General features: G+C 32.7%; 1 protein-coding gene across 1 annotated transcript in view; it reads left to right on the top strand.

Moving 5' to 3' along the window:
- LOC123691758 (cholecystokinin receptor-like) overlaps nt 1-26,907 on the top strand; it is a 124,089-nt gene extending 97,182 nt beyond the window's left edge. The window contains exons 9-12 of the mRNA XM_045636305.1: nt 7,862-8,034; nt 8,456-8,559; nt 21,662-21,775; nt 26,784-26,907. Coding sequence (XP_045492261.1) covers nt 7,862-8,034; nt 8,456-8,559; nt 21,662-21,696 — 312 coding nt within the window. The 3' untranslated portion in view covers nt 21,697-21,775; nt 26,784-26,907. The remainder of the gene's footprint in view (nt 1-7,861; nt 8,035-8,455; nt 8,560-21,661; nt 21,776-26,783) is intronic.

The following is a 26,907-nucleotide window of genomic DNA, read 5'->3' as shown; positions in this document are numbered from 1 at the left end:
AGCGTCATATCCGTAGTTCAAGTATCGAAATTCGTAACGTGCCCAAAAAAGCCGTAGAATCGAAAGCAGATCTGATTGGCATTATATATAAAATGGGCAGTTCACTGAATGTGCCGGTACAAGAGACTGATATTCGTGATATATATCGCATAAATACAAATAATAAAAAGGATGTAAACCAACCTATTGTTGCAGAGTTCTCGAGCGTCCCACTCAGGGATAGGATAATAAGTTCCGTCAAAACATACAACAAGAAATATGCATCTAGTAAATACAGTACTTCGAATTTAAAAATGGAAGGACCCGTTAAGCCTATTTTTGTGTCGGAAAGTTTGACTTTTAAAACTAAGAAAGTATTTTACATGGCTAGAGAATATGCAAAAAATTATGGATATAGATACTGTTGGACGTCTCGAGGAAAGATATACCTACGGAGAGCTGAAGGTACACCTCTCATAAAGATTAATAATGAGGATGATATAGAGAACCTTAAGTCTAAGTGACTAGTTTTAAGTTTTTCTTATATTTTTAGAAGTTGTTTCATGTTAGTATATAATTATCAAAATGTTAAACCTTTATTTAAATTTAAATTTGTTATCAGAAAGCGCATTAAATATTTCAACATTACCTATCATTACATTACATCTACACACAACACACACACGATGATAGATCCTTTGCGACAAAATAAAAAAATTCAGATATTAATATTTATTAATAATAATATTTGTTATACCACCTGTATAATCATGTTATATTTGTCGGGTTACAAAAACTGCTTACGCTTACGACGACTTATAATATTCCTGTTGTTTTTATTCATTTTAAAAATAATCTTGCACTATATTAATATATACCTAAATAATGGATAATAATTATATCACAACAGAAGTAGATAATTCAAATAATATAGAATGCTTTTTGGTTAGTGATACAAATGATTGTCAATCTCTTCTGAAATCTGATAAAAGTGATAAGGCTTCTTTTTTTGTTTTGACTGTTAACATCAGAAGCATTAACTGTAATTTTGATTTATTTCTGGCTTTTATTTCTACCCTAGAACTTACTATAGACATTTTTGTTTTAACAGAATGTTGGACTAGTGTTGTAAATCCACCTCCTAATTTGGATAATTATCAAGTTTTTTGGACGAGAAACAGTTTAAATCAAAATGACGGGGTGGTAGTATACGTTCGTCAAGACATCAAAGCCTCGGCTTACGAACCCTTATTTTCGGAGGGGAACTGTTTAGTTGTTAATATTGTACCTGACTATACTATAATATGTTCTTATCGACCTCCGTCATTTAGAAATACATCAAAGTTTCTGGAATCGCTTGATAGAACTTTAAAAACTATCTCTTCTAAAAACGTTATATTTACAGGCGACATTAATATTGATACATTGTCTAGTAATTTGGCTACAGTAACACAAACGTATCTGAATCTGTTAGCCATGCATGGCCTAAATCAAGGAATTAATGTACCAACAAGATTGACATCGTGTCTCGATCACTTCATGATCAAATGCCAAAATGTTTGGAAAACATTTGTTTTTGAACAAATGGTCACCGACCATTCACCTATTCTGCTATGTATTACTGGAGTAAATCTTAAAAGATGCTTTGCGGAAAACAAAACGTATCATAAAACAACTATAGATTTTATGGGTATGGAAAAATCATTATCAGAGGAAACATGGCAGGAGTTATATGTAATTAGTGATGCAAATGTTGTTGCTGATTTGATGATTCAAAAACTCTCGTCCTTTATGAATCAAAATACGCAAACAAAAATAGTAAACAGGAAGCTTCAACCTTTGAAACCTTGGATTACTATAGGTGTAGTTAGGTCGATAAGGAAGAGAAACAAACTACACATGAAGGTCAAAAAGGCACCAGATAATATAAATCTTAGAAATAGGTACACTAAATATAGAAATGTCTGCAATAGTATCATAAAATCACTTAAAAGGGAATATTATAAGGATCAACTTCTCAAAAGTAAAGGAAATATAAAAAAAACATGGCAAGTAATTAAAGATGTCTGCAATTTGTCAAAACGAAAGGATCCTTCTAGAGAACTTCTACAAACAGATAACAACCCAATTGGGTCATTGAATAATGTAAACGCTTATTTTACCTCTGTTGGTAGCACGCTGGCGAATCTTACTCTGCAAAAATTAAACACGACACAATATGAACTTTCTGCACACTGTAAAAAATCTAATTCACCACTCAATTCCATGTCGTTTCTCCCCACTGACCCAGTTGAAGTGAGAAATGTTATTCTAAGCCTAAAACCTCATAGCGCACCCGGCTGGGATAATATTCCCGCTAATATACTTATAAAATTTGTAAATTTTCTTGCCGAACCCTTTTGTTTTTTGTGCAATTTGAGTCTGGAAACTGGAGTGTTTCCATCAGCCTTTAAAAAAGCTATTGTAAGCCCAATTTTTAAAAATGGAGATAAAACCAATCCATCAAATTATAGACCCATTTCTTTAATTTCAACGCTATCTAAAATCCTAGAGAAACTTGTGAAAAAAAGACTAATGAGGTTTTTGGAGAGCAACAATGTTCTCAGTGTCAACCAGTTTGGCTTTAGAGAAAGAACTTCAACTGAAGATGCAGTCTTGTCGCTGAGTTCAAAAATTGTTCAATATCTAGACAATGGGTATAAGTGTTTAGGTGTATTTCTCGATCTGCAAAAGGCGTTCGACACAGTATCCATTCCCATCCTTCTGAAAAAGCTGGAGAATGTAGGCATAAGGGGAATCACGCTTGATTGGTTTTCTGACTACCTATTGGGGAGAAGGCAGTCAGTAAAAGTAGAGGGCCATAAAAGTGACTATCTAGATTGCTCATATGGCGTCCCGCAAGGTAGTACTTTGGGACCTATCCTTTTTCTTGTTTATATCAACGAACTATGTGATATCACCTTACCTGGATTAGATCTTCTTATGTTTGCCGATGATACTGTTTTACTAGTTCATGAAAAGTCTTGGAGAACTGTGGCAGAGCTTGCTGAAAAGTGTCTTTCTGTTGTGACCTGTTGGCTCGAAAATAGTCTACTGTCAATAAATACTAGTAAAACTAAATACATGTGCTACAGTATGACATCTAAAGGTGCCCCAAGTCAAGACATGATTATTAAAATACATACCTTTCCATGTAATCGTAGTAATTATGTGGCCCCCTGCAACTGTTCTACACTCTCACGGGTTAATACAATTAAATACCTCGGTGTTGAGATAGATGATAAATTGAATTGGACTTCGCATATTTCAAAACTAACTTCCAGAATACGTCAGCTAATTTATATTTTTAATAATTTACAATCTGTGGCAGAACAAAAATTGGTGATATCTACTTATAAATCTTTGTGCGAATGTATTATAAGATATTGCATTTGTGCTTGGGGTAATGCATCCAAATCCCTCCTAATAGCAGCAGAGCGTGCACAGAGAGCATTACTTAAAGTTTGTCTAAAACTTCCATGTAGTCACCCAACAACCGATGTATATAAAAAAGCCAATGTACTTAGTATAAGAAAACTGTTCATTTTTGAAATCTTACGTCGCTACCATAAAAATGATGTTCCATACTTACCCAAAAGTAACAAACGTGTCGATCGGTGTCCGTTTCCTATAACAAAATCAAAATTCGCACAGAAACACTACAAAGTAGTTGCACCTCTACTGTACAATAAAGTTAATAAGGAAATTAAAGTTAAACAATTGAATAATCATAAAATAAAAAGATGTATACTTACGTGGCTAGAGAAGTTTGATTACGACGAAATTGAAACCGTGCTAAGGGATCTATAATTTAAAACGTGCTATAAGAAAGGATAAAAAAAAAATATTAAATATATAGATATACTACACATTTTTTTTCTTTTTCACATATCCACACATAAAAGCACAACTTACACGAAAACACACACACACACACACACACACACACACACACACACACACACACACACACACATACACACACACACACACACACGCTCACACATATACACACACAAGCATTTAAGCGCTTTCCACTTACCTTTATTTGTTATTTTTAAAATTTTCTTTTGTATAACGTAGGTAACTATACTGTTTCGAAATTAATGGGAGAAGCCACTGGCTCCTGAGACACAGTATTTAACTAATTCAGGAGCCTATGGATTCATATATAAGCTGTACCTATTTTTTTATGACAATAAAGTTATTTATTTATTTATTTATTTAGAATTTCCTTGGAAAAATTATATGGGACGCGAGCGACATCTATAATATAATTTTATGTGTATACGAATTTAATTAATAAAACACTATTTAAGTATTAAATCTAATTCAGATTCTAACTTCTTTCAAATTAATTCATTCATAAATGTTACTTATTTGAAAAGATCTTATAATATTAATGTTATATTTCGTGGATTTCCTTCAAACGGTTATGAAAAGCTTTCAGCATGTGTTAACATTCACATAGCCATGAATTAAATTCGAACATAATAAATGCATGCTTTTGTAATAAATTAAATGTCAGTTGAGTGGCATGAAAAGGCTTTGGGCTTTTATAAATATATTATGTGTAACAATGATTCGTTTCAATTAATGAATTTGGGACCCACTGGTCCACATTAGATATTAGCTAAGCGTGTGTCTACAGAGCGAGCAGCCTCGCGAAGCAGATTGGTAAAGTATGATTCACGGACTCACGGTACTCCATGCCGTGGACGGGCCGTTATGGAGCCCGGAAAAAGATGAAACAATATCCGTCGACATTTCAACGACGTACAAACATAAATCAATCCATGCGAAAAGTATATTACCTATAGTGTTAGATCGAGCCCCGGACGAGGTATGGCCCGGTCACTGCACGGTGTAGCGATCATGCTTAGAGCGGTTTCAGACTAGCGTTTTATACGCGCGTATGAGCTCGTTTTTGGAAGCGCATGAAGGCGCGTATAGGCGCGCCTTTTGTCACACTCTCGACTCGTACTAGCGTTGACGCCCTTCTAAGCTCGTATAAGTGCGTAATAGTAATGTTTCTTCGTCAGAATCCATGTTGATACTGACACGACACCACCGGTGCGAGTGAATACGTCGAAATATGCCCGTTTACGCGAGTATGGTTTTTAGAAGTGCGTAATGTAGCGCGCGTTTAAGCGCGTATGCTGAAACGACCGTATACGGGCAAAAAAATACGCTAGTCTGAAACCGCTCTAATTGTGGACGGGGCTCGGCTGATAAAATGACGTCACGTAACAATTGACTGAGCTGCTTCGGGCAGTAATTGCTTCGCGAGGCTGCTCGCTCTGTGGATACCCTATTAGAAATACTACACTCTGTTTCCTTTTTTGGAAGTCGGTTGAACTCAAACTCAAACAAACTCAAACTCAAACATTTATTTATTCAATTAGACTTCTTTTAGAAGCACTTTTGAAACGTCATTACATATTTTAACATTTACCACCGATTCGGAAAGCAGTATCTACGGAGAAGAATCGGCAAGAAACTCCATAGTTGCTCTTTTTAATCATGTCAGTTTTACAATTTAATTTTACAAAATACATTATATGTGTTATATGTACATTATAATCATAATATGCCAAAGAACTGTCCTGTGGTTTTTACGCGACAACCCTCCATGGGTTTTTATCGTCCATATATTCCTTAATACTGTAATAGGCTCTCTGAATAAGTACATTTTTTATATAAGTTTTAAATTTAGAACTACTGAACTCTTTAATATTATGAGGAATTCTGTTGTAAAAGCGTATACCTTGAGAATTTGCGTTGAGAATTATGAAGTCAGAAAACATATTTTGCCTTCAAGCAACGATGCTTATTATTATTTGACATATAGAATTTGACTCAGCCTCTATGAGAACAAAGGTCAAATCCCACAAACAGTATACAAATATATTTTTCAGAAACTTCAATAATGTCACACAACAGACGAATCAGTCACAAACGCTGTTTCAGACGGAATATTCCTCTGTTTGAACAGCAGTCCTAGGTGATAGCAAAGCTCTATAAAATTATCATGAAATTTTCAAAGGTCAAACCACAAAATGTAGTCAGTATTGGATTCCCAATTTTGGGGACGATTGCATTACCCATCGATACGAAGTCTTTTCGATTTATGAGTATAGACTCTTTATTTAAATAGGATTTGAGGAAACCTCGTACGTTGCGTTTTTAAAAGTAACTTTGAAAGATCTGCACTATTCAACAAAGACCACTTGACCAATTTTGCAACTGACGGGTAAATATATTAGACAACAACTCATAGTTACACAACTTTCGAATACTAAGCAAGAAGCCTGTAATATGTTACAAGCCCCAAATAGAAGCCAAAAGTTAACAAGTTCTGGTCAAGTCATATCGTTAAAAGTTGCTCTGACGAACTTCTACGTCTATACATCATAGGCGAGACTACAAGTATCTTTTGGCCACAATTCAGCCGAAAAGCTGATAACTACATGTAGATAATACGTAATCAATTGGAGAGTACGCACAGAATTGATGATTTGACTAGTTCAGAAGTTGTAGTTTCAACAGGTCGGATTATATTATTAGGAATAATTAACCGTGATTAAATTGTTGAGTTAATAAAGTATAATTAGTTAGTAAATGTTAGTAGTAATTAGTTCTGAGGCATAGTTAGAAAAGCTTTTTAATTTAAATTAAGATCGACAATAAGGGCTTTTTTATTTTTATTTTACTTAGCGTGATTGTTAGAGATATATTGGATATATTGAATATAGATAGATTAAGTTATTAATACCTTTTATAATGTTTGTTTGGTTTACATAATTCATACTTAGTATTATAAATGCGAAAGTAACTATGTCTGTCTGTCTGTTACTCAATCACGCCTTAGCTATTGAACCAATTTGCATGAAATTTGGTATAGAGATATTTTGATAGCAAGTATAACATAATTGTGTTAATTTAAAAAAAATCTTTCCTAAAAAATTCTACTTACATCTCTGAAAAAACTTTGTACCCAACGTTTTAATATGTTAAGCCAACTGAGTCACATTAAAAACTGTCTCAGTATTTGAATTTTTGATCTCTATTTTACTCTTTAAAGTTGTATTCCAGGCCAACACAAATTATCTATATATAAAATCATAAACATTTCCAAATCAATTTAATTTTCTGTTAAAATCTGAACTATACTATAAAGCTAAATATTTTTTTTTTTTTGTTTGAACGAGCGCATTTCTGAAACTACGGCTCGAAAATTCTTAAAGATTCTTCCGTTATGTTTATCGTTAGATAGACAATTTATCGAGGATAGTTATAAGCCGCCATGCCATATATTATCAATAGGAGCAGAGCAGTGTTGGTAAAATTTTTGGACACAGAAGATAGTAATAATATAAAATTGTTATATAAACACGTATTGAAAGTAACTATTAACTTCTATTACTATCAGTATCATTACAGATACAATAAAAATATATTTTCAGCTTTTGTTGCCATACAAAACAAACCGTTTTGCTTATATTGGAAAATATCTGGTCTACATAGTATTCCAATACCATTTTATTAAAAAATAACTGACCTCGTATTTTGTATCCTTTATTGAATAAAGAGTTAGCAATCTTTGTCTTTATAGAAGCTACATGATAGAAATCAGAAGTTTTAAAATGTTTCATATTTTCCCGATTCCAGACATTCACATTCACCGGAAATCACCTCAAAATGAATTTATTCAACAAAATTAAATTCAAACTAAACATCAACAATACTGCTACATAAAACTCAAAATAAGTGATAAATTTTTAAAATAATAAATCTTATTTTCAGATCTAACTATACGATCTCAATTAAGTCTTATTTCCAGATCTATCTCTTCTACCCCGACGAGCTATACAAGTACGTCGGATCCAAGGGCATTGTCTCCTTACAACTTCTGGCCTACTGCTCCTCCTGTTGCAATCCCATCACCTACTGCTTCATGAACCGCAAGTTCCGACAGGCCTTCATCAGCCTCTTCAAGACTTGTAAGCTGCTCAGGTAACTTTGCAGCAGTGATTTATTTTGTGATTAATATTTTTATTATTGGTCAATCAATATTTACAAGGTTCTCTTTGAACTTATAAATGTTAATACTTGTAACAATAGGAACGATGGGGGTTACAAAATTTCGTGTTCTTATGATTATAATCGTCATATTTACATATTCATTTAGTAAAAAGGCTTACATTCTCAGATTGCTTTTAAAACTAAACCCAAATATGTATTCGTATCCATAAAATCATGTGTATATATTTATGCTTCCGAATTATAACTGTATCTGGAAAGTCAGTTTCTTCTTTGCCATTAGGTATAACCAAACCAGTATAGAAATTTTCGCAGACAAAATACTATATTATAACAACAAACTTTTGCACGTAATCTAAATAACGATAACGATCTAATTACGATAGTTTTCCAGGTGGTGTTTCCCTGAGAAGTCCGAGGGCAAGCAGGCGACTCCGCCGCCTTCCAGCCAAGACGTTACTGCTTGTATTATAAGGGGCAGCCACACTGGACGCACTGGTAAGAAATTCGTTTTTAAATTCGTTAAAATATGTAACCGTAACCTGTGAATAAAATATTCGTGCAATATTATAAAACACAAGAAAATAGACCAACTTCATATTTTGTAATTGGAGGCAAAGTTAATTAAGTACCTATACAATAATATTCGTAACTAAAAAGTTAGATCGTAACCAAAATTACCAAACCGAAATCCATGCTAATATTATAAATGCGAAAGTAACTCTGTATGTCTGTCTGTTACTCAATCACGCCTAAACTACTGAACCAATTTGCATGAAATTTGGTATGGAGATATTTTGATACCCGAGAAAGGACATAGGCTACCTTTTATTGCGAAATATGTACCACGATTGAAGCCGGGGCGGACCACTAGTTAATAATAATCTTAAAGTTGAAATAAGATCCTCATTTTGTATGAGCCAAGTATTTAAAGTAGTTAATCCGTTTTGGGCATTTTAATATTTCAAACATCAGTAAGTATACAATTTATAAGAGAAATAAAAGAAATCTACACGTGAATCGCAGCTTTGTGATTTGAAGTATCAATATTGATAACTTTTTCAGAATCTTACTATTTAAGTAATGTACATGTTATATTATATCAAAATTTTGAATTTAAGATTCCAAATATGCTGGAAGGTTTCCAATCTATAATCTAATAATAAATATTATAAAGGCGAAAGTTTGTAAGTATGGATGTATGGATGTATGGATGTTTGTTACTCTTTCACGTAAAAACTACTGAACCGATTACAGTGAAATTTAGCACACATATAGAGGGTAACTTGGATTAACACATAGGATAGTTTTTATCCCGGAAATCCCACGGGAGCGGGAACTATGCGGGTTTTCCTTTGCAAACGCGGGCGAAGCCGCGGGCGGAAATCTAGTATATTATATTAACCGAAATATAGAGCATGTAGCTTACACTACAATATAAACTGTATACTACATCTAGATTATTTCATTACTTTAGATTTTAAATATGAATTAATATTATTTGTTGAAGAGAATCAAATGGCACCAAGTCCATTATAATATGCCACCGGACCTATTCAATATTCATGTTAATATTGTCCATATAGTATCACCGTTTGATACAAGATGTATTACTGTTAATCCATCAAATGTATGTGTAGATAGATTGCCTATTTCAGGCTCGATCTTCTTGAATAAATCAGTCTTGAATATCTATTGATATGTATCAACTCTAGTATAATCAAACATCAGTTATGATTAAGAAATGCATTGCCTTAAAATAGGTATCATTATAACCTGTAGGCATTGTAAGGAATCCAAGTTATGAAGAACAAAATTACTCTACGAAGAAACTGTGGAAGTAATTTATATTCTTTTCTGTATTTTGATGATTGTTAAGTTTTGCTCAATTAATAAAAGTTAAAATTTAACAGAAATTTGTTATTGTAAAAATATGTTATGACGTTTCAAAAGTGCTTCTAGAAGAAGTATAATTGAGTAAATAAATGTTTTAAGTGCAGAAATGTAGGAACTACTCATCGCTTTGTCTTTGTTCCGAATAATCATTGATACTGTAGTACCAAACAGTTGATTTGTGGCTAGATGGTAAACATCAATATCCTGATACTACTGTGATTCAGTTCCAGTGACTATTTGTTATGGAAAATCATTATCAAGAGTCTGAATCAATATTGAATATTAATTTCTTAAAAAAACAAGACAGTTACAAAGCTTAGAACAAGAAAAATGTTTTAATTTCTTGTTTTCTAAGAAATTTTAAAATAGAGTATTCGTAACATTGAAGACAAGTTGCTTGACATAATTCGGCACCATGTTGATTTTATTAAAGTCTTTTTGATGATTTTTTTACATTTTTTAGATTTAGCGGTCAACTCAAGTTTCAGGTTAGGTAACTAAAGGGTCAGCTGAAAATTATGGCAATTATTGAAGTTAATTCAAAGGATGTTTTGGCAAAATGGCTTCATATTTATGATCCACCCGCTTTCACATAGGAGCAAAAAGTCGACTCAAGCCGGAACTATTTTAGCCTTGTGGTTTCGGATTGTTACTTATTAAAACGCAAAATGTGAAGAGGAATTATGTTTAAATAAATCCTTCCGGGATTCACAATGTTTATACGCATGTAAATATTTATTTACAAAAGGTAAACCGTTTCGTAAATAAAAAAATTATCACTTCAAATCAGCTGAAGATGTTTTTAAATAAAAATATGATAGCGCATATCCATATACAGATTACATGAAAAGCGTGCATACTTTGAAAATTGATAGGTATACCTATTTGTTTTTTTTTTCCGTATAAGAACATAATATTAATCCCGTAGCAGTATTTTAGTGGGCTTATGTTTCGTCACATATTAATGAAAGTTTATGTTGCGTAGAATTTACTTATCTCTGTTGAAAATAACAGAAGTTATTAGTTAGTTATAAGTAGGTACTTATATTCGTTTTAACGTTTTATTTGAAAAGTATATAAAACATAACTTGGAACATTATTAAAATTTAAAGAAACTCGTAGATATGATTTAGTGAAATAAAAAATAAGCTTTTATAAATGCATTTTATAAAATATAAGCATATACAAAATGAATGAAGACAAAATGATATCTTTGATGCTTAATATAATTAATATGATGATTAAAAATGCTTTCAAAGGATTAATGCTGTGTTCATTATAATTTATCAATAATGAATTTTGTCGAAAGCTTTTGTACATAAATTCAATTTATAAAAAGCCAGTTTTAAAAATAACATAAAAAATAATGTTGTAATTTGTCAATTTTATAATATTATTGACACTCTACTGCACTAATGCAATTACCAATTCCCTATTAAGTACATTTATTAAAACAAATGAAATCGAAGAACGCTTTAGTTCATTGATAAAATTATTTACTTAGAATAATTTCATGAATCTACATAGGTATTATAACAAAGTCCTAAATATAGTTAGTTAAACTAAACATAAATTCAGCTTAATAATTTTCTCAGTTTACAAGCAAGAGTGGAAAATCTCCTACGCGTACGTAACAAAAAATTGTATCGTATTTATAGGTCTATAAATATCTATTGTTTGTTGATTTAAAAGTGTTTTGTACGTAGTGTTCACTTTTTTTTTTTTTTTTTTTTACCTAAAATAATGAACCTAAGGTATCATTATTGAAAATTACGATCTAGCCTTTTACTATAGGCTAATGAGTAATATAAATCTAACTTAATTTGCTAGGTATAGTATGTCTAAGAATGTGTCCATTAACACTTTTCTTAATGTCTCTATTTAAGGCGAAGACACTTTGTTCATGTGTTCTTTATGAATAGCAATCACTATATTACACTGACACTTCACTAAACTAACTCAAAAGGTTTTGTCCTTTTCAGTCTTCTCACTATGTCCGTGTTGTCAAGGAGCTGGATAGCCTCGACGTTCACATGATGGTGAAGTCTGCGTTCGTGAGCTTCGGCGTTCTTTTTAATTATGTCCGTGACGAGATCTACTTTAAGGTCCCGATGTAGGTCGTCATTTCTAATGTACCAAGGAGCATTCACGATCTCTCTCAGTACTTTATTTTGGAATCGTTGTATGATAGTGATATTGCTTTGTTTGGTACAGCCCCAAAGCTGACTACCATAAGTCCACAAAGGCATAAGGACTTGTTTATACAAGAGTAACTTGTTTTGCTTTGAGAGTGAAGAATGCTTGCCAATTAGCCAGTACATAGCTTTATAGCGAAGCTCTAGCTCCTCGCGTTTCTTTTTGACATGAGCCTTCCAGCGAAGCTTTGCGTCTAGAGTCATACCCAGATATTTAGCTATATTTTGATAAGGTATTACATGATTATTTATGTATACCGGATGATAATTTGGCTTTTTGTTTGTGAAGTCTATGTGAATAGATTTAGACTCATTGAGTTTTACTCTCCATTTTTTCGTCCAGTCAAAGATCGTATTAACAGCTGACTGAACTTTTTCTACTGCTTCTTCTTGAGTGTCACCTGTAGCCATTATAGCTGTGTCATCCGCAAATGTTGCAATGGTGTTGTTTTCTAACTCAGGAATATCGCAAGTGTACAACAAGTACAAAATAGGACCCAGGACACTTCCTTGCGGTACTCCCGCTTTTATAGGCTTAAGCTCTGAATATGCATCATCTTGCCTTACTCTAAACATACGTTGTGATAAGTAAGACTCTAAGATGTCAGCAAACTGTTTTGGGAGCATATTTCTTAGTTTGTATATAAGCCCTTCGTGCCATACTTTATCAAATGCTTGCGCCACATCCAAAAATACCGTGGAGCAAACTTTTCTTTCTTCTAGAGCCTTTTCAATTATATTGGTTATCCTATGTACTTGGTCTATTGTAGAATGGCGTTCTCTGAATCCAAATTGGTACTCAAGAATTAAGTTTCTTTCCTCGATTATGGGTTTTAACCGTTTCAAGAATAGTTTTTCAAATAATTTTGACATGATCGGCAGCAGAGAGATCGGCCGGTATGAAGTAGTCTCATGTGGCGGTTTACCAGATTTTGGTATCATTATTACTTCGGCTATTTTCCACACATCAGGCACACACTTAAGCCTAAAGGTAGCATTAATGATTGTAGTTAGTTTGACAATAGCCTTCCGCGGAAGGTTTCTAAGGATTTCTCCAGTAATGAGATCATAGCCAGGTGTTTTCTTTCGGCTAAGTCGTTTAATTTCACTGGATACTTCTCTTGGAGTGACTAGTCTTATTTCTAGCTCATCATTTACTGTTTCTTCTACTAAAGCGAAGTGTTCATTCTCTTCATTGGGTTTGAAAATTTGCTCCAGATGTTGTGCAAATATTGCTGCTTTTTGCTCGTTGCTGATTGCCCACTTCCCATTCACATCTTTGATTGGTGGGATATGCGTTATTGGTTTTTTTGAACTTTTTGTGGTTTTCCAAAGGGAGTAGTCTGTTGTACGATCACTAGTTAGCTGACTAAGGAAGATATCCATTGATTCATCTTGAAACTTTTGAATTGTTCTTTTCAGTCTTTTAGTAAGATTATTAAGGACTGTTTTATCATGTGGAAATCTCGTATGATGCCATATCTGTCTTTGTTGTCTTTTTTTGGCTATAAGATTTGTTATTTCTGGCGGATAATTATTGGATCTTTTGCTTTTTCTAACAGGAGGTGTATTATTCCAAGCGCTTTTCTGTATATCAACAATAAATTTTCTGATTTCATGCTCCAGATCTTCTTGGCATTTTAAAGGAATATGTAATTCTATCACAGATTCCAAGTCCTTTTTGAAGCTTTCCCAATTAGTATATTTATTTACTAAAGTAGGATGGCTTTCCCTCATTATTATGCTCTCACTTATAGTTAGTATGATAGGCGAGTGGTCTGAGCTCATGTCATAACCTTCCTCAATGTGAAGAAAATTTTGTGATATATTTTTATAAATAAAAAAGTCAATTAAGTCTGGTTTTTTCTGTCGGTCGGTTGGCCAATAGGTTGGTTTACCCGTCGATAAAGTTTTACACTGTGTATCTCTAATAGCACATAGTAACTCTCTTCCTTTGGTTGTGGTCAGTCTTGAACCCCAGTATACATTTTTAGCATTAAAATCACCTCCTAATATAAATCTGTTTCCAAGATCGTGTAGAAGGCTTTTGTAATGATCTGCTTTCAAGGAATACCTTGGTGGACAGTATATGGATGAAATGGTTATAGGACAATGCTTAGTTTTTACACTGACCGCCACTGCTTGTATTTCTTCTTTTTCGTATTTATTTACTTGATAATGGTAGATGTTCTCCTTTATAATGACAGCACTTCCTCCTCTTGATGTATTATGGGGATGTAGCGCGTGATAAACTTTGTAGCCTTTGATTTCTACGTGGGATTCTTTGTTGAAATGTGTCTCTGAGATGAGACATACATCAATGTTTTCTATGTCTAGGACTGCTGTTAGTTCATTCTGATGTTTTAGCAGTCCATTTGCATTCCATGCCATAATTTTTAATGTGTTCGACATTTTTATTGTTTATATTTGGAAGCTCCTTTATTGCTTTCCTCAAGTTTTTTAAGCCTCTCATCAAACGAGGTTAAAAGCTTTAAGATAGTATCGTAGTGTTCACTGAAATTGTTTCTTTTTCATTGTCCTGGTGTTGTTCAACAGAGTGATTTTTATTTCCACGACATTCTTTAGAAACAGATTATTATATGATGCTTTATTTATTTTTTCTACACTAATATTATAAAGAGGAAAACTTTGTTAGTTTTTTTCTTTGTTTGATTGTAATGCTCATAAACTATTAGACCGATTTTAAAAGTTATTTCACCATTCGAAAGCTACATTATCCATGAGTAACATAGAATAGATTTTATCCCGAAAATTCCACGGGAACGGGATGCTATGCGAGTTTTTCTTTGAAACCGCGGGCGGAGCCGCCGGCGGAAAGCTAGTAGGTATATTATAAATGCGAAAGTGTGGTAGTTTATTCAGGTGACAATGAAGCGGTGTTATGATTATGATGAAGTTGATCTGGAGATAGTTAGGAGACTAAAGAGTGTCTGGCTACGTTTGTGCGGTGAAAAAATTTCATTTCGATCGGAAAGGTACAAGTCCGAGACGGACCGCAGACCGCAAACTGCAACAGCAAACTGCAAGCGACACCACTTGTTTCTATGAACATCTATGAAATTGATTCCAAGCGCGGCAACACTGCTGCCTGCAGACGCAACGCGCAGCGTGCGGCCGCGGCGCACAGCGACCGCAGACTGCAGTATGCAAATGCCACCTGCGCGGAAGTGACAAACTATCTTTGTCTTTTTTGTTTATATCATTTAGACACGGTTCTGTGCATTGTGCAGCCACGGCATGCAGCCGCAGTTGGAATAGCGACCGCAGGCAGCATTGCGGTAACCGCAGCCGGTAGCCACAGTGTCGCCTGCGGTTGCAGTCTGCGGCCCGTCTCGGAATTGTACCTGAATTCCCTGTGACTACACGATTAAAGCTAGTATTGTATAAATGCGAATAAAGAATAGGTAACTTCAGATATGACGGTCTCAAGAAGGCTTCAGACACTTGAGCAGGGTATATACTATATACGCATTTATATTTAAAGTATTATTATACAAGCATGAGCGCATTTGTATTGTTGAGAGAAGTGGAAGTATGACGACTGTACAGTACCTAGTTATATTATTTGTTCAATCCTCATAGACGATTTCTATAGTCCTTTGATTTTATCAGATTCGACGTTATCCAACATGGATATAAAAATGTTAATGTCTATTCTTTGAGGTCATAATGGTTATATCAAATTATAGGTCTACAAAGTAAGTACCAAAAAAATTATTCCTATATACAGGCCACTGGTGATGTTGAATATCTAAAGAAGATGCAATCTATCCAACATCTTGACTACATTTACGTTGAACATACTGAAAAACATTCTATTAAACATTCTACATTCCACAAGAAAGAACTAACCACGAGTCAGTATCACTGCACCTCAAATGCTTGACTTCTACACCTCTTTATACCTCTATTTATATGTTTTGTGTTCTACACTCTCCACGACCTTTATTTAATTCCACGAACATTTAAGTGCATTCAATACAAACCTCGAAGCATTTAAAGCTTCACTGTCTAAAGTGCCACTCGAAATAGCTTTGCTGCCCACGCCAATTAATAACCACTTCTACTTGGACATAGACTTAGATATAGACAATTCAGCACAATACAAATTTACTATTTAATTATTGTAGGTTTAAGACTTTTAAGGTATCTCTTGTTATATCACAAGTGACTGCGTTAAAAACAACCGACTTCAAACTTATTTTCATTTACAAATACAGACAAAAATGCTCATAAAATAAAAACTACTGGGCCTATCCGAATAAAATTTTTATGGGACCAATTCGACACCATCCCGCATCGAACAAAAAAAGAATCACGTAAATCGGTTCAGAAACCTCGGAGTAATCGGTGTACATACATAAAAAAAAACATACCGGCCGAATTGATAACCTCCTCCTTTTTTTTGAAGTCGGTTAAAAATATTCATAAATCATAAATGTCGTTAATTAACATCAAACTATGGTATAGTGTCAAATATACCATCACTTCTTATTCTTCGATTAAAAAGCAGCTTATGTATGTTAAAGCGCGGTTGTATTACGTAATTAAATACTGATATAATATTTCTTAGACATCTTTACTCGACCAAAGTCAAGACAAGAATGACTCGCAACTGCAGTCGACCGTTATTTATCGATCAAAACAACTATTCGAGTGGTGTGACTGTGTGAGTCAGCGCAGGTGTTATTTGTGTTGTTTTGATCGTTATTTTAAATACGACATGAAATATTATTAATACTTGATAATTAAATGATTGTTAATACTTTTATGCAATTGATTATTATTAAAATAATTAATTAAGTTAAGCAATTGATTTTACTTTTAAAACATATTTTTATCGTTAAATTAAACGCGCTAACATGTATGTTCTATCTTGAATATAAACTTATATAGATAGCACTAGAAATGCACTAAAAGTTAACTGGAGTATTAAAACTAGGCATTTAGTGATAATACTGAAAGAATAGATGAAATTTCAACCACTTCCTTTTAATCTGAAGAAAAAATCGAGACACGCTGCAGCGAATCACACGAAATACAAGCAAAGGCCTACTCAGCATTAGATTTACAACAACAAATAAAAAAACATACTATTTAAATTGCATTTTAACTAGCTGCGTTCCGCGGTTTCAACCGCGTGGCTCTGCTCCTGTTGGTCTTCGCGTGATCATATTATATAGCCTATATATATATAGCCTTCCTTGATGAATGGGCTATCTAACACCGTAAGAATTTTTCAAATCGGACCAGTTCCTGAAATTAGTGCGTTCAAACAAACAAACAAACTCTCCAGCTTTATAATATTAAAGTATAGATTATTATTTCGATTATATTTTAATTAAGGTCTATTTCATAAGCTATATAGACGAGAAGTCCGAAAAAATAAAATTAATACCATCAGGATTTCATTACAAAGTCCATACCTTTATTAAGCCAAAGTGTAGTTTACAGGCTCTGACGCAGATTTACTGTATCAATACGTTTAGCCATAAATCTCTCTGAAGTATAGTTGCGATGAATTAAACAGATTCTGATTGATTCGTTTTCAATAGACAAGGGAATTGGAATTCATACTGTATTCTCTGTATGTGTATACTCTCATATTTGTCTAGTTTGCTTGTTTGCTTGTAGATTTAGTTCGAGTGTGGAAGTTCTATTAATATCAATGTGACGTTCGCTTGCTTGTTTGACGATCAACTTGATGGATTTTGATAAAATACTAATTGTAATTTTGTCTTGTAAAGATACTACATAGATATTGAAATATTTCACCTGGAAAAATCCACGTTTTTGCTAATGGGCATAGAATTTATTTTTGCTTGTCATGTTCAATCAAGTCAGTTAGTTTTGTGGAAAATATATAGTTTACTAGCTTTCCACCCGCGGCTTCGCCCGCGTTTTCAAAGAAAAACCCGTTCCCGTAGGATTTCCGGGATAAAACCTATCCTATGTCCTTTCTCGGGTATCAAAATAACTCTATACCAAATTTCATGCAAATTGGTTCAGTAGTTAAGGCGTGATTGAGTAACAGACAGACAGACAGAGTTACTTTCGCATTAGCATATTAGTATGGATTGTGGAGTCAGGATAAACTTTAATTTCCTCTCTAATGAACTCATAGAACAGGATAAGATACTTTATCACCGTATACGCGGCATACAAGGGTAGAATATACAAATATATGTACTGATATATTATAATGATTCATAACTATTAGATACAATAGCCAGTTATTAGTCAGGTCCCCATAGAGCGAGCAGCCTCGCGAAGCATTTGCTGCGCAAAGCAGCTCTATCAATGTGGACATGGCAAGACCAAGGGTCATTTTTCCTCTGCCGAGGCACGTCCAAACGGAACGAGCTGATTCGCGCAGCACTGGATTCGCAAGGCTGCTTGCTCTGTATGGACCCGGCTAATTCAACTAACAGAACTCACATTTTGTTTTTGTTAATTTTATTATGTTCTATTATAAATCTTAAAAAAGATTTTCCTAGTCAATCCATTCTTTAGATGTTTCGTAGCCGTTATATTAATCCTATGAGCTTGTGAAAATATCTTTAGTATTTTCATAATAGACTAAACTCGAATAAAAACTAAAAAGGCATCCAATTTGCTTTGCTTTCGCTACATGCACTCATATTACATGTTTTAAAGAATAAAACATTGTAAAAATATTTGTGTACTCAATTTTCTTTCTGAACTAGCCTCTTGGTCCAGCTTTGCTTGGATAGAAACAAATCAGACACACTCATAAACAATGAACCTTTCTGTTGTTGAAAAAATTGTTGAAATTGGTTTTTAACCGACTTAAAAAGGAGGAGGTTGTCAATTCGGCCGGTATTTATTTTTTTATGTATGTACACCGATTATGTTAGTTATAAAGTTATATAGTTTTTGGTTAAAATCGATACCATAAACCACAAAACTTTATTTTTATATAATAAATTTTTTAAATATCTCAAAAATAGCCTTGCCTCAAATTCTATTTCCCTATATGTATTATGTATCTTTCATATCCAGACGGGCAGTCAATATCGATTAATTCCTTTTAAAGAGTTACAAATAGCCTTAAGACTGTTAAATTTATACTCATATATTTCCAGTTCTATTCGAATACTGTCTAAAGAAAATAGGGACATAAATCTTCACCGATTTCCTTAAGTCAACAGCATTTAGGAAACTAGTTTTCGTACTGAAATTTGGGAATGTCTTTGGAATAGCAACATGCATATATCCTTGGAATGTAATTCTGTTCGTTGCATTTACGGATACAGAATATAAATTTCTTATGTAATTTAAGATTAAATTGAGTTTCTCAAATGTCTACGTTTTCGTCTTTTTTAATAAGTTTTTCTTCTGTTAAATAACTATTGGGCACAGCGATTTCGTGTTATACTATTTTTTTTTGTTACTTATCAGTTTACAAAAAGAAAGTATTCAAGTAGGTATGTTTATAAAAAATTCACCGATGAAAGTTTTCTCAAAAGTTGTCCAACACTTTTAATGATTACATGAATTACATGAAACAGTTTGAAAGTTTTTTTTTTTTATTATTTAATAGAGATTTATAAATCAAACTGTCAAACATCAACTAATTTCTCATACGTTATTTGGTTTATAATTTACTAGCTTATCGCCCGCGGCTTGGCCCACTTTGTCTAAAACCTAATAAATTATATACTAAAACCTTTCTCTTGAATCGTCTATATCTATTTAAAAAACCGCATCAAAATCGGTTGCGTAGTTTTTAAAGATTTAAGCATACAGAGTGACATAGGGACAGAGAAAGCGACTTTGTTTTATACTATGTAGTGATACAATGGCTTCGAATTACATTACATTGTGTACGAGGATTGAGAGCACTAGTATCTAATAATTGCAAACCAAATGGGATTACAAATTACAATTCCATCTATTCTAATATATAAAAATCAATGCCACTTTTCGTTGTAATTCCATAACTCGAGAACGGCTGAACCGATTTCGATAATTCTTTTTTTATTATATTCCTTGAAGTACGAGGATGGTTCTTATGTAGAGAAAACGTTAATATGTACCACGGGCGAAGCCGCGGCGGACCGCTAGTACTAGATATAATTTACTGCTGTACTAATACATTTCCTAAGAAATAGCTCTTCATACTAGCTTACATGATACAGGTTTTATTAAAAGCCTGCATTATTATTAACATTTTATAAATATAAGTACCAAATGTCACCATTTGGTAAACATGACAAAATTTAAATGGAACCAACTGGAAGATCGGTTCACCAAGTCGTAAGTTCTAAAGTAACAAACGCAAAAAAAATACAGTGAAAATGAGAATATCCTTATTTGAAGTCGTTTGAAAATGCATCAAAATAATTCAAGAAGGTGTGCAATTTATAATTCAGTGACAATGCAAATTTAAGCGCATTTCTAGCAAGGAAGACATACTTAATAATATTAATTAATATTGTCTCAGAACAGCATTATAATCTGAAGAGTAGACTTTATAATATTATATTGTAGTTTATTACTTTAGGTACATGAATTTTAATTCATTTCATTTCGTAAGATGTTTTTTAATGTTAATTTTATTGGAATTTGATATTGAAATAAAAACTACGTATATCGACGTTTTAATTATGCGACAAAAATATGTTTATAGAATATATTTGTTACACTAACAATAACTCTAACATGTACACACAAATGACACAAATAAAGTTTCTCAGAAATCAATAAATAGTTGCGTTTATTCATCAATTTTGTAAAAATAAAAACTGAGAATAAACGAGTTATTGGTATATACTTTAACTACTTTGTAAAACGCTTGCTGGAATATATTTAAAATGTTCTTGAAGAAATTAATAGATGGAGTTTTAAATCCGATTAAAATATTTGCCATCAAAGGAAACTTATTACATTTCCTTGGAAAATTTGAAGTTGATTTGGTGAAAATATTTTTTAAATTGCATGTTTGTGACTTTAACATCCAAAGATACTGCTTGGTTAGCAAAAGGTCTACTTACGTATCTTCATTTTGAACGGAGTTATTTCAACGTCATGTTTTAAGGGTTAATAATTTTTCTGTCCGCGTCTGAGTCTGCTTTGTCTCAAACTTAACAAGTGAAATACCAAAACCACATAAAAATCAGTTGTGTAGTTTTAAAGATACACAGGGAGATAAAGACAGTGGCAGCGACTTTGTTTATTTATCTTTGTAATAAATGTTATGTGAAAGGTACTTAATTGAAAAATGTCCGGATTTATATAAAACTAGACGCACTTAGCACTTTATACAGGTTGCATATTTTAGGACACTTTACCAAACAAGCTAATTTTTAAAAACTTTTTTCGCATAGTCGTAATCTAGTAGGTAATTTATTTAGGTTGCATATTTAAGAATACTTTGAAGCCCGACAAGCTCGCATCAATTTGACCTTTTTCGATAAACCTGGTAGGTAGTTATTTCAGTTATTAAATAAACAATATTTTTCCAGAGTTGGATGGGCTAGAAGGTGAGGATTGTGTTTAGCAGCGGCTCACAAAACACCACGGTGGGAAGCGCACACCCCGCCCTGCCAGCTGTCGTTGTCGCGCGGCCCGTTACACAGGTAATATTTGTTTTTATTTATTACACTTAATTAAATTAAAATAAGAGTTTTTTCTCTACGTTCACCGTATTATTTAAGAAAATCCACTCTTACTCTCCACTCATACCAAATTTCAAATTTATCTTCCCTGTTTCCAAAATTAAAAATGACGAAGTTTATAACAAATTTGTTTATATTTATGTGTATCCGAATGATTTTTTTTAATTTTAATTACTGAATTTTTACAGTTGACGAAGTTTTTTATTAACTTGCGACCCCTATTTCATCCCCTTACAAATGGAATATCCAAAAATCATCTACGTAAGAAACCTTTATACTAAATTTCACCTTTCTACGCACAGTAGTTTCAGCCAAGAAGCTTATATGTTTCAGCTGTGCGTTGTCCGTCAATCAGTCTATCTGTCAGGAACGGAAGAGTTTTATACTACAAAATTAATTAATAGTTCAAGACGTAAATAATACGACAATGCCACCCGAAACTTGATAAATAAATTCATCTATTTTGGGATATTTACTCGACTATCAAGATTTTGTCTTTAATCGTTTATATTAAAAGCTTTTCGAGTCAAAGTTTATTCTATATTTAGTGCTAAAGACAAAAGTTTGGTAATAAGGCAGAAAGGTTATTTCAACTTCTTCAAGAATAAGTATATTGAAAAAATTATTTTCATGTTTGTTCAAGCGAATAGAAAAAATTGAATTTTATTTCAAATCTTAGTTACATAAACTTATTCATTTATTTTTAACAAAAATACAATTAAAATTTCGGATGTAACTTTAGATGGATTATTGATTTTCAATAGAACTTAAGTATTTCTCGATTTAGCAACCACGTTATATTTTTACACAAGCTACTTTGTATCCTTTGCACCAAAATAACGTGGTGTTTGAAATTAATTATTTAGTAAAATATATTAATTATTAATATTTATTTATACAAATTCGGGCAAATCTATCAATATCAGTATTTTTGATGCACAAAAATGTACGTAAGCTCATACAAAAATTTCCCGAGGAATTACTCTATTTCAGTTCGCTCTGAATATTCCTCGAAGCTCAATTTAATAACAGTACATTTGTAAATCTAACTACATAGTATGACTTTCATAATATGCCAGAGCTGGTGATCGAATATTCAAGCTGTTCATTTTAAGGACTCTCTCATTCGACCGCACGCTTTGCGATGATACGTTTGACAAATATGTATTGTTATACGAAAACAACGATTATATGCATCATCACGATACGTTGAATACACTCTAAAACAGATACAAGAACCGCTTTACCATTTATCGTAATGTAATAAGGAGAAAGTGTGTGTGTTTGTCTCTATTTTTCAAATCGCACCGGAGTATTTTACGATATGATTTTTGTGTCTGGAGATAGTAAGGAGACTAGAGGCTACTCTATATCGCGGTGAAATATCTTATTTCCACGGGAATATCCCTTAACTACACCAACAAAAACGTAGAGAAATAATTACTTCTTACGTGTAATCACAAATCCAAGAGAAAGTCAAAATAACACACTTTGTGAAATATTTTTATATTATGTAGCGATGACGTGAAAACTGAAACGGGAAAATACATATTTTGTTATCGATATTAAACTGGTATCGATATTTTTTGTCCCTCATTATTACGTCTACGTTTACTTTGTTCCCTTTTTTCAAGAGTACTGAAGGTACTTTATCTCATAATATTATGAAAGAATATTCTTCTTCGAATCTTATATTGTGTATTAAAAACACATTGTTTTTTTTTTCATATTTGTGTATAACTCAGGTAGACACCTACCTACTAACCTACCGATAGAATTTAGAACTTGGATCGTTAAAATTGTAACGGGATGGTATAATTATACGTTTTGGCACTGTCGTGGCGATTTCAAAAGTCCAATTTTCAAAGGATATTTTAAAAAAATCATTTCGAATACTACAAAATAACCTTTAAATAATTTAATGTACTATGTGTATCAAATTAATTAGTATTCTCACTGTTATTTTGTTTATCTACGGACTACGGGTCCTTAATCCCGCATTACAAGGTCCTAATTTACATTATGTGAAACCGTACTTATACTTTCGGTCCTGAAATGCGAGCCCTTTTTCTTCTTTTATTCAAAGGGCAGATTTGTCGGTCCAGAGATTGTAACCGACGTACATCTGTTTTTAATTAAATGTTTTGAGTAGTCTGTTCTTCAAACTTTGCTATATAAAAACGACAGCTTTCAATACCTACTTCTTCATAATATGAATTTCGTAATGTGCATAATATGTTCAAGGTTTTCACGGAAATTGGGTATTGGATAAATGCCTATTTTTAGCGTTATTCTTAAATTATTCATATTTGAGAAAAATATCTTCCCCGAACATATTTTTCCGAACCAGGAAAAAAGAGCCGTCGGAAATAGCGAAGTTTCCTATAATCACAATGGCCATAATATTTTTGGATGAATGGGCTGATGTTCAGTCGAATGAATGCCTCGATATGAATATGTCATCAGATACGTAATCTATTTCTTATTTATAGGAAAATCGGTTTAGTTACACCACCGAAGAATAGTGTAGGCGGAACGAAAAGGAATAAATTAAATGATTTTTAGTGTTTGCAAATATAAAGTCTACCTGTGTTACTGGCAGCTAAAGTTTATATTTATACTAGATTTCCGCCCGCGGCTTCGCCCGCGTTTTCAAAGGAAAACCCGCATAGTTTCCATTCCCGTGGGATTTCCGAGATAAAACCTATGTGTTAATCCAAGTTACCCTCTATATGTGTGCTAAATTTCATTGTAATCGGTTCAGTAGTATTTGCGTGAAAGAGTAACAAACACACTCACACACATCCTCACAACTTTCGCGTTTAGAATATTAGGAGGAAGGCTTATTAATACCTTTCTTTTTAAATGTGTACGCAACTGTTTACAAATCAAAATTATGGAGGTACTTTTAACTTAGGTACTAGATAATGTTGTTAAGGTTCAAATAAGAAAACTTCAATACCAACATCTTATTAGTGAACATAGAATAAAAAGAATATAAACCAAATCCCCGTTTTTCTATAAAAACATCGGACTACAATTATAATATGGTATAGATCTCAAACTAACAAGAGAAATACATAATATTGTAACATCTGTAATAGTTATTACAAGAAACGCCTAAAATAATAGTCAAGATAGTATTATTCGAATAAGAACCCTCTTTTCATAAGAGTTCTTTGTTATAGATATCTCTCATCAAATATGTTCGATGACTTAGTTACAATTTATTAGTATTCAATAATATGGTATTATTAGACGAAATGACGTCTTATTCTTATGTAAGGATAAACAATTAATAGTCTATTGTTATATAATCAAGATTAAAATGTTTTATTTGTATCTTGAAATCAACGTTTGAATAGACATAAATTCTGATTGATGTTGAATGTTCCTTCAAATTCGAAGATACAATTTTCCCTTTTCATAGAGGTAATAAATTTTTGTTATATCTACTTATTTTATTTCTATATTATTTACCATATAGTATTTTGTAGTTTTTGATTTTACGCGAGTATTATATCTACACGTGACCACGCTCGCTGTAAAGTGTTCGAAACGTCGGGAAAATAATATAATGAATAAATCGCGTTTAAAATCCGTTACAAAGTCTTTAATTTCTAAATACTTCCCATATTTTATTTTTAAAAGCTATGCATTTGTATTGATATTAAACATACCAAAAATCGAAGTTAATACCCAAAAAAGTTCTATAAGTAATATTAGATATTAACTGTACAAATATAGGTCTTCGTTGGAACGGATTTGCATGTATCAGTGAACACAATGCTAACATGAAAAACATGTTACGCATTTTATTTGTTGTTTTTTTTTTAATATTTTGGGAATGATTTGATGTTTTGTGTCGTTGTAATAGAAATATAAGAATAAATCAACCAATTTTGTTCTTTTAAAAGCATGCTATTTAGTTATATTGGTTTTATTTTCTAATTAAATCACAGCTGAGCTGAGGCTGTTGAATAAACACATAGGTAGAGTAGTTTATTCAATTATTTTATTTATTTATTCATTTATATACTCTTTATTGCACACACAAAGTTTGACAAAATCAGGATATTATACTAAGCAATTGGCGGCTTTATTGTTTAGCAGCAATTTCTTCCAAGCAATCAAAAAAAGAAAAGCAGAAAGTTAATACAATTACAAAATTAGGTAGATAGTGTACACAGAAACAAAAAAGAAATATGTTTAGTTATTATTCATATTTATTGCAATATTGAAACAGCTTTTTCATATCGTTAAGAAAGTAATTTATAGAATAAAACTTGAAACTTCTAAAACCAACTTTAATACCGAAATAAACAACAAAATTAGGTAAATTAGGCCAAAGCCTGCTAAATTAGGTCGCATTCATTGAGAATTTATATAAAGACTTACGATCATGAGGTTCATTGTTATTTCCCCTGCCTTTGAAGTGAAAAATAACATTCTATTACACGGGTCGAATCTACCATTCGGGATTTGTATACCTTAAGTCCAGAGACAGGTTCCCACCTAATTTTCCCGTGGGAATTTGAAGGATATCTTTTGTAAATAGGTCAACCGTTTCTGTAGAATTTACCAGATAGTCCAAATTCTTGCTATAATTAGTCGCAATAATTAAACTTTCTTTATAAATAATTGAACGTGGGTGCCGACGTTTGACGACGTTAAAAATTGAATAACATCTACTTTTACGGTCGATGTCATTAGTTTTCACCCGCATTGCTCCGCTCCTGTTGGTCTTAGGGTGATGATATATAGCCTATAACCTTCCTCGATAAATGGGCTATCTAACACTGAAGGATTTTTTCATATCGGATCAGAAGTTCCTGAGATTAGCGCGTTCAAACAAACAAACAAACTATTCATCTTTATAATATTATAGTATAGATTAAAGATTAAACTAATTAAAGTATAGAAATTTGAATGTTGTTATTCCAAATACTTAATGACCTTTTGTCAACAGGTAATAGAAACAGGAAAGGAAGGGAGTCAATTCCTTTATCGCATTACCTGGCCCCGCACGGCGCAGTCAAAGGGGCCAACGCCTGCACAGCCGCTTTATGAATAGAAGAGTCAGTGAAAGATAC

Source organism: Colias croceus, chromosome 5 (assembly GCF_905220415.1).
Source record: "Colias croceus chromosome 5, ilColCroc2.1".
NCBI classification, from domain to species: Eukaryota; Metazoa; Arthropoda; class Insecta; order Lepidoptera; family Pieridae; genus Colias; species Colias croceus.
The sequence above is the reverse complement of the archived record's forward strand: the minus strand, read 5'-3'. Positions and strand labels throughout refer to the sequence as shown.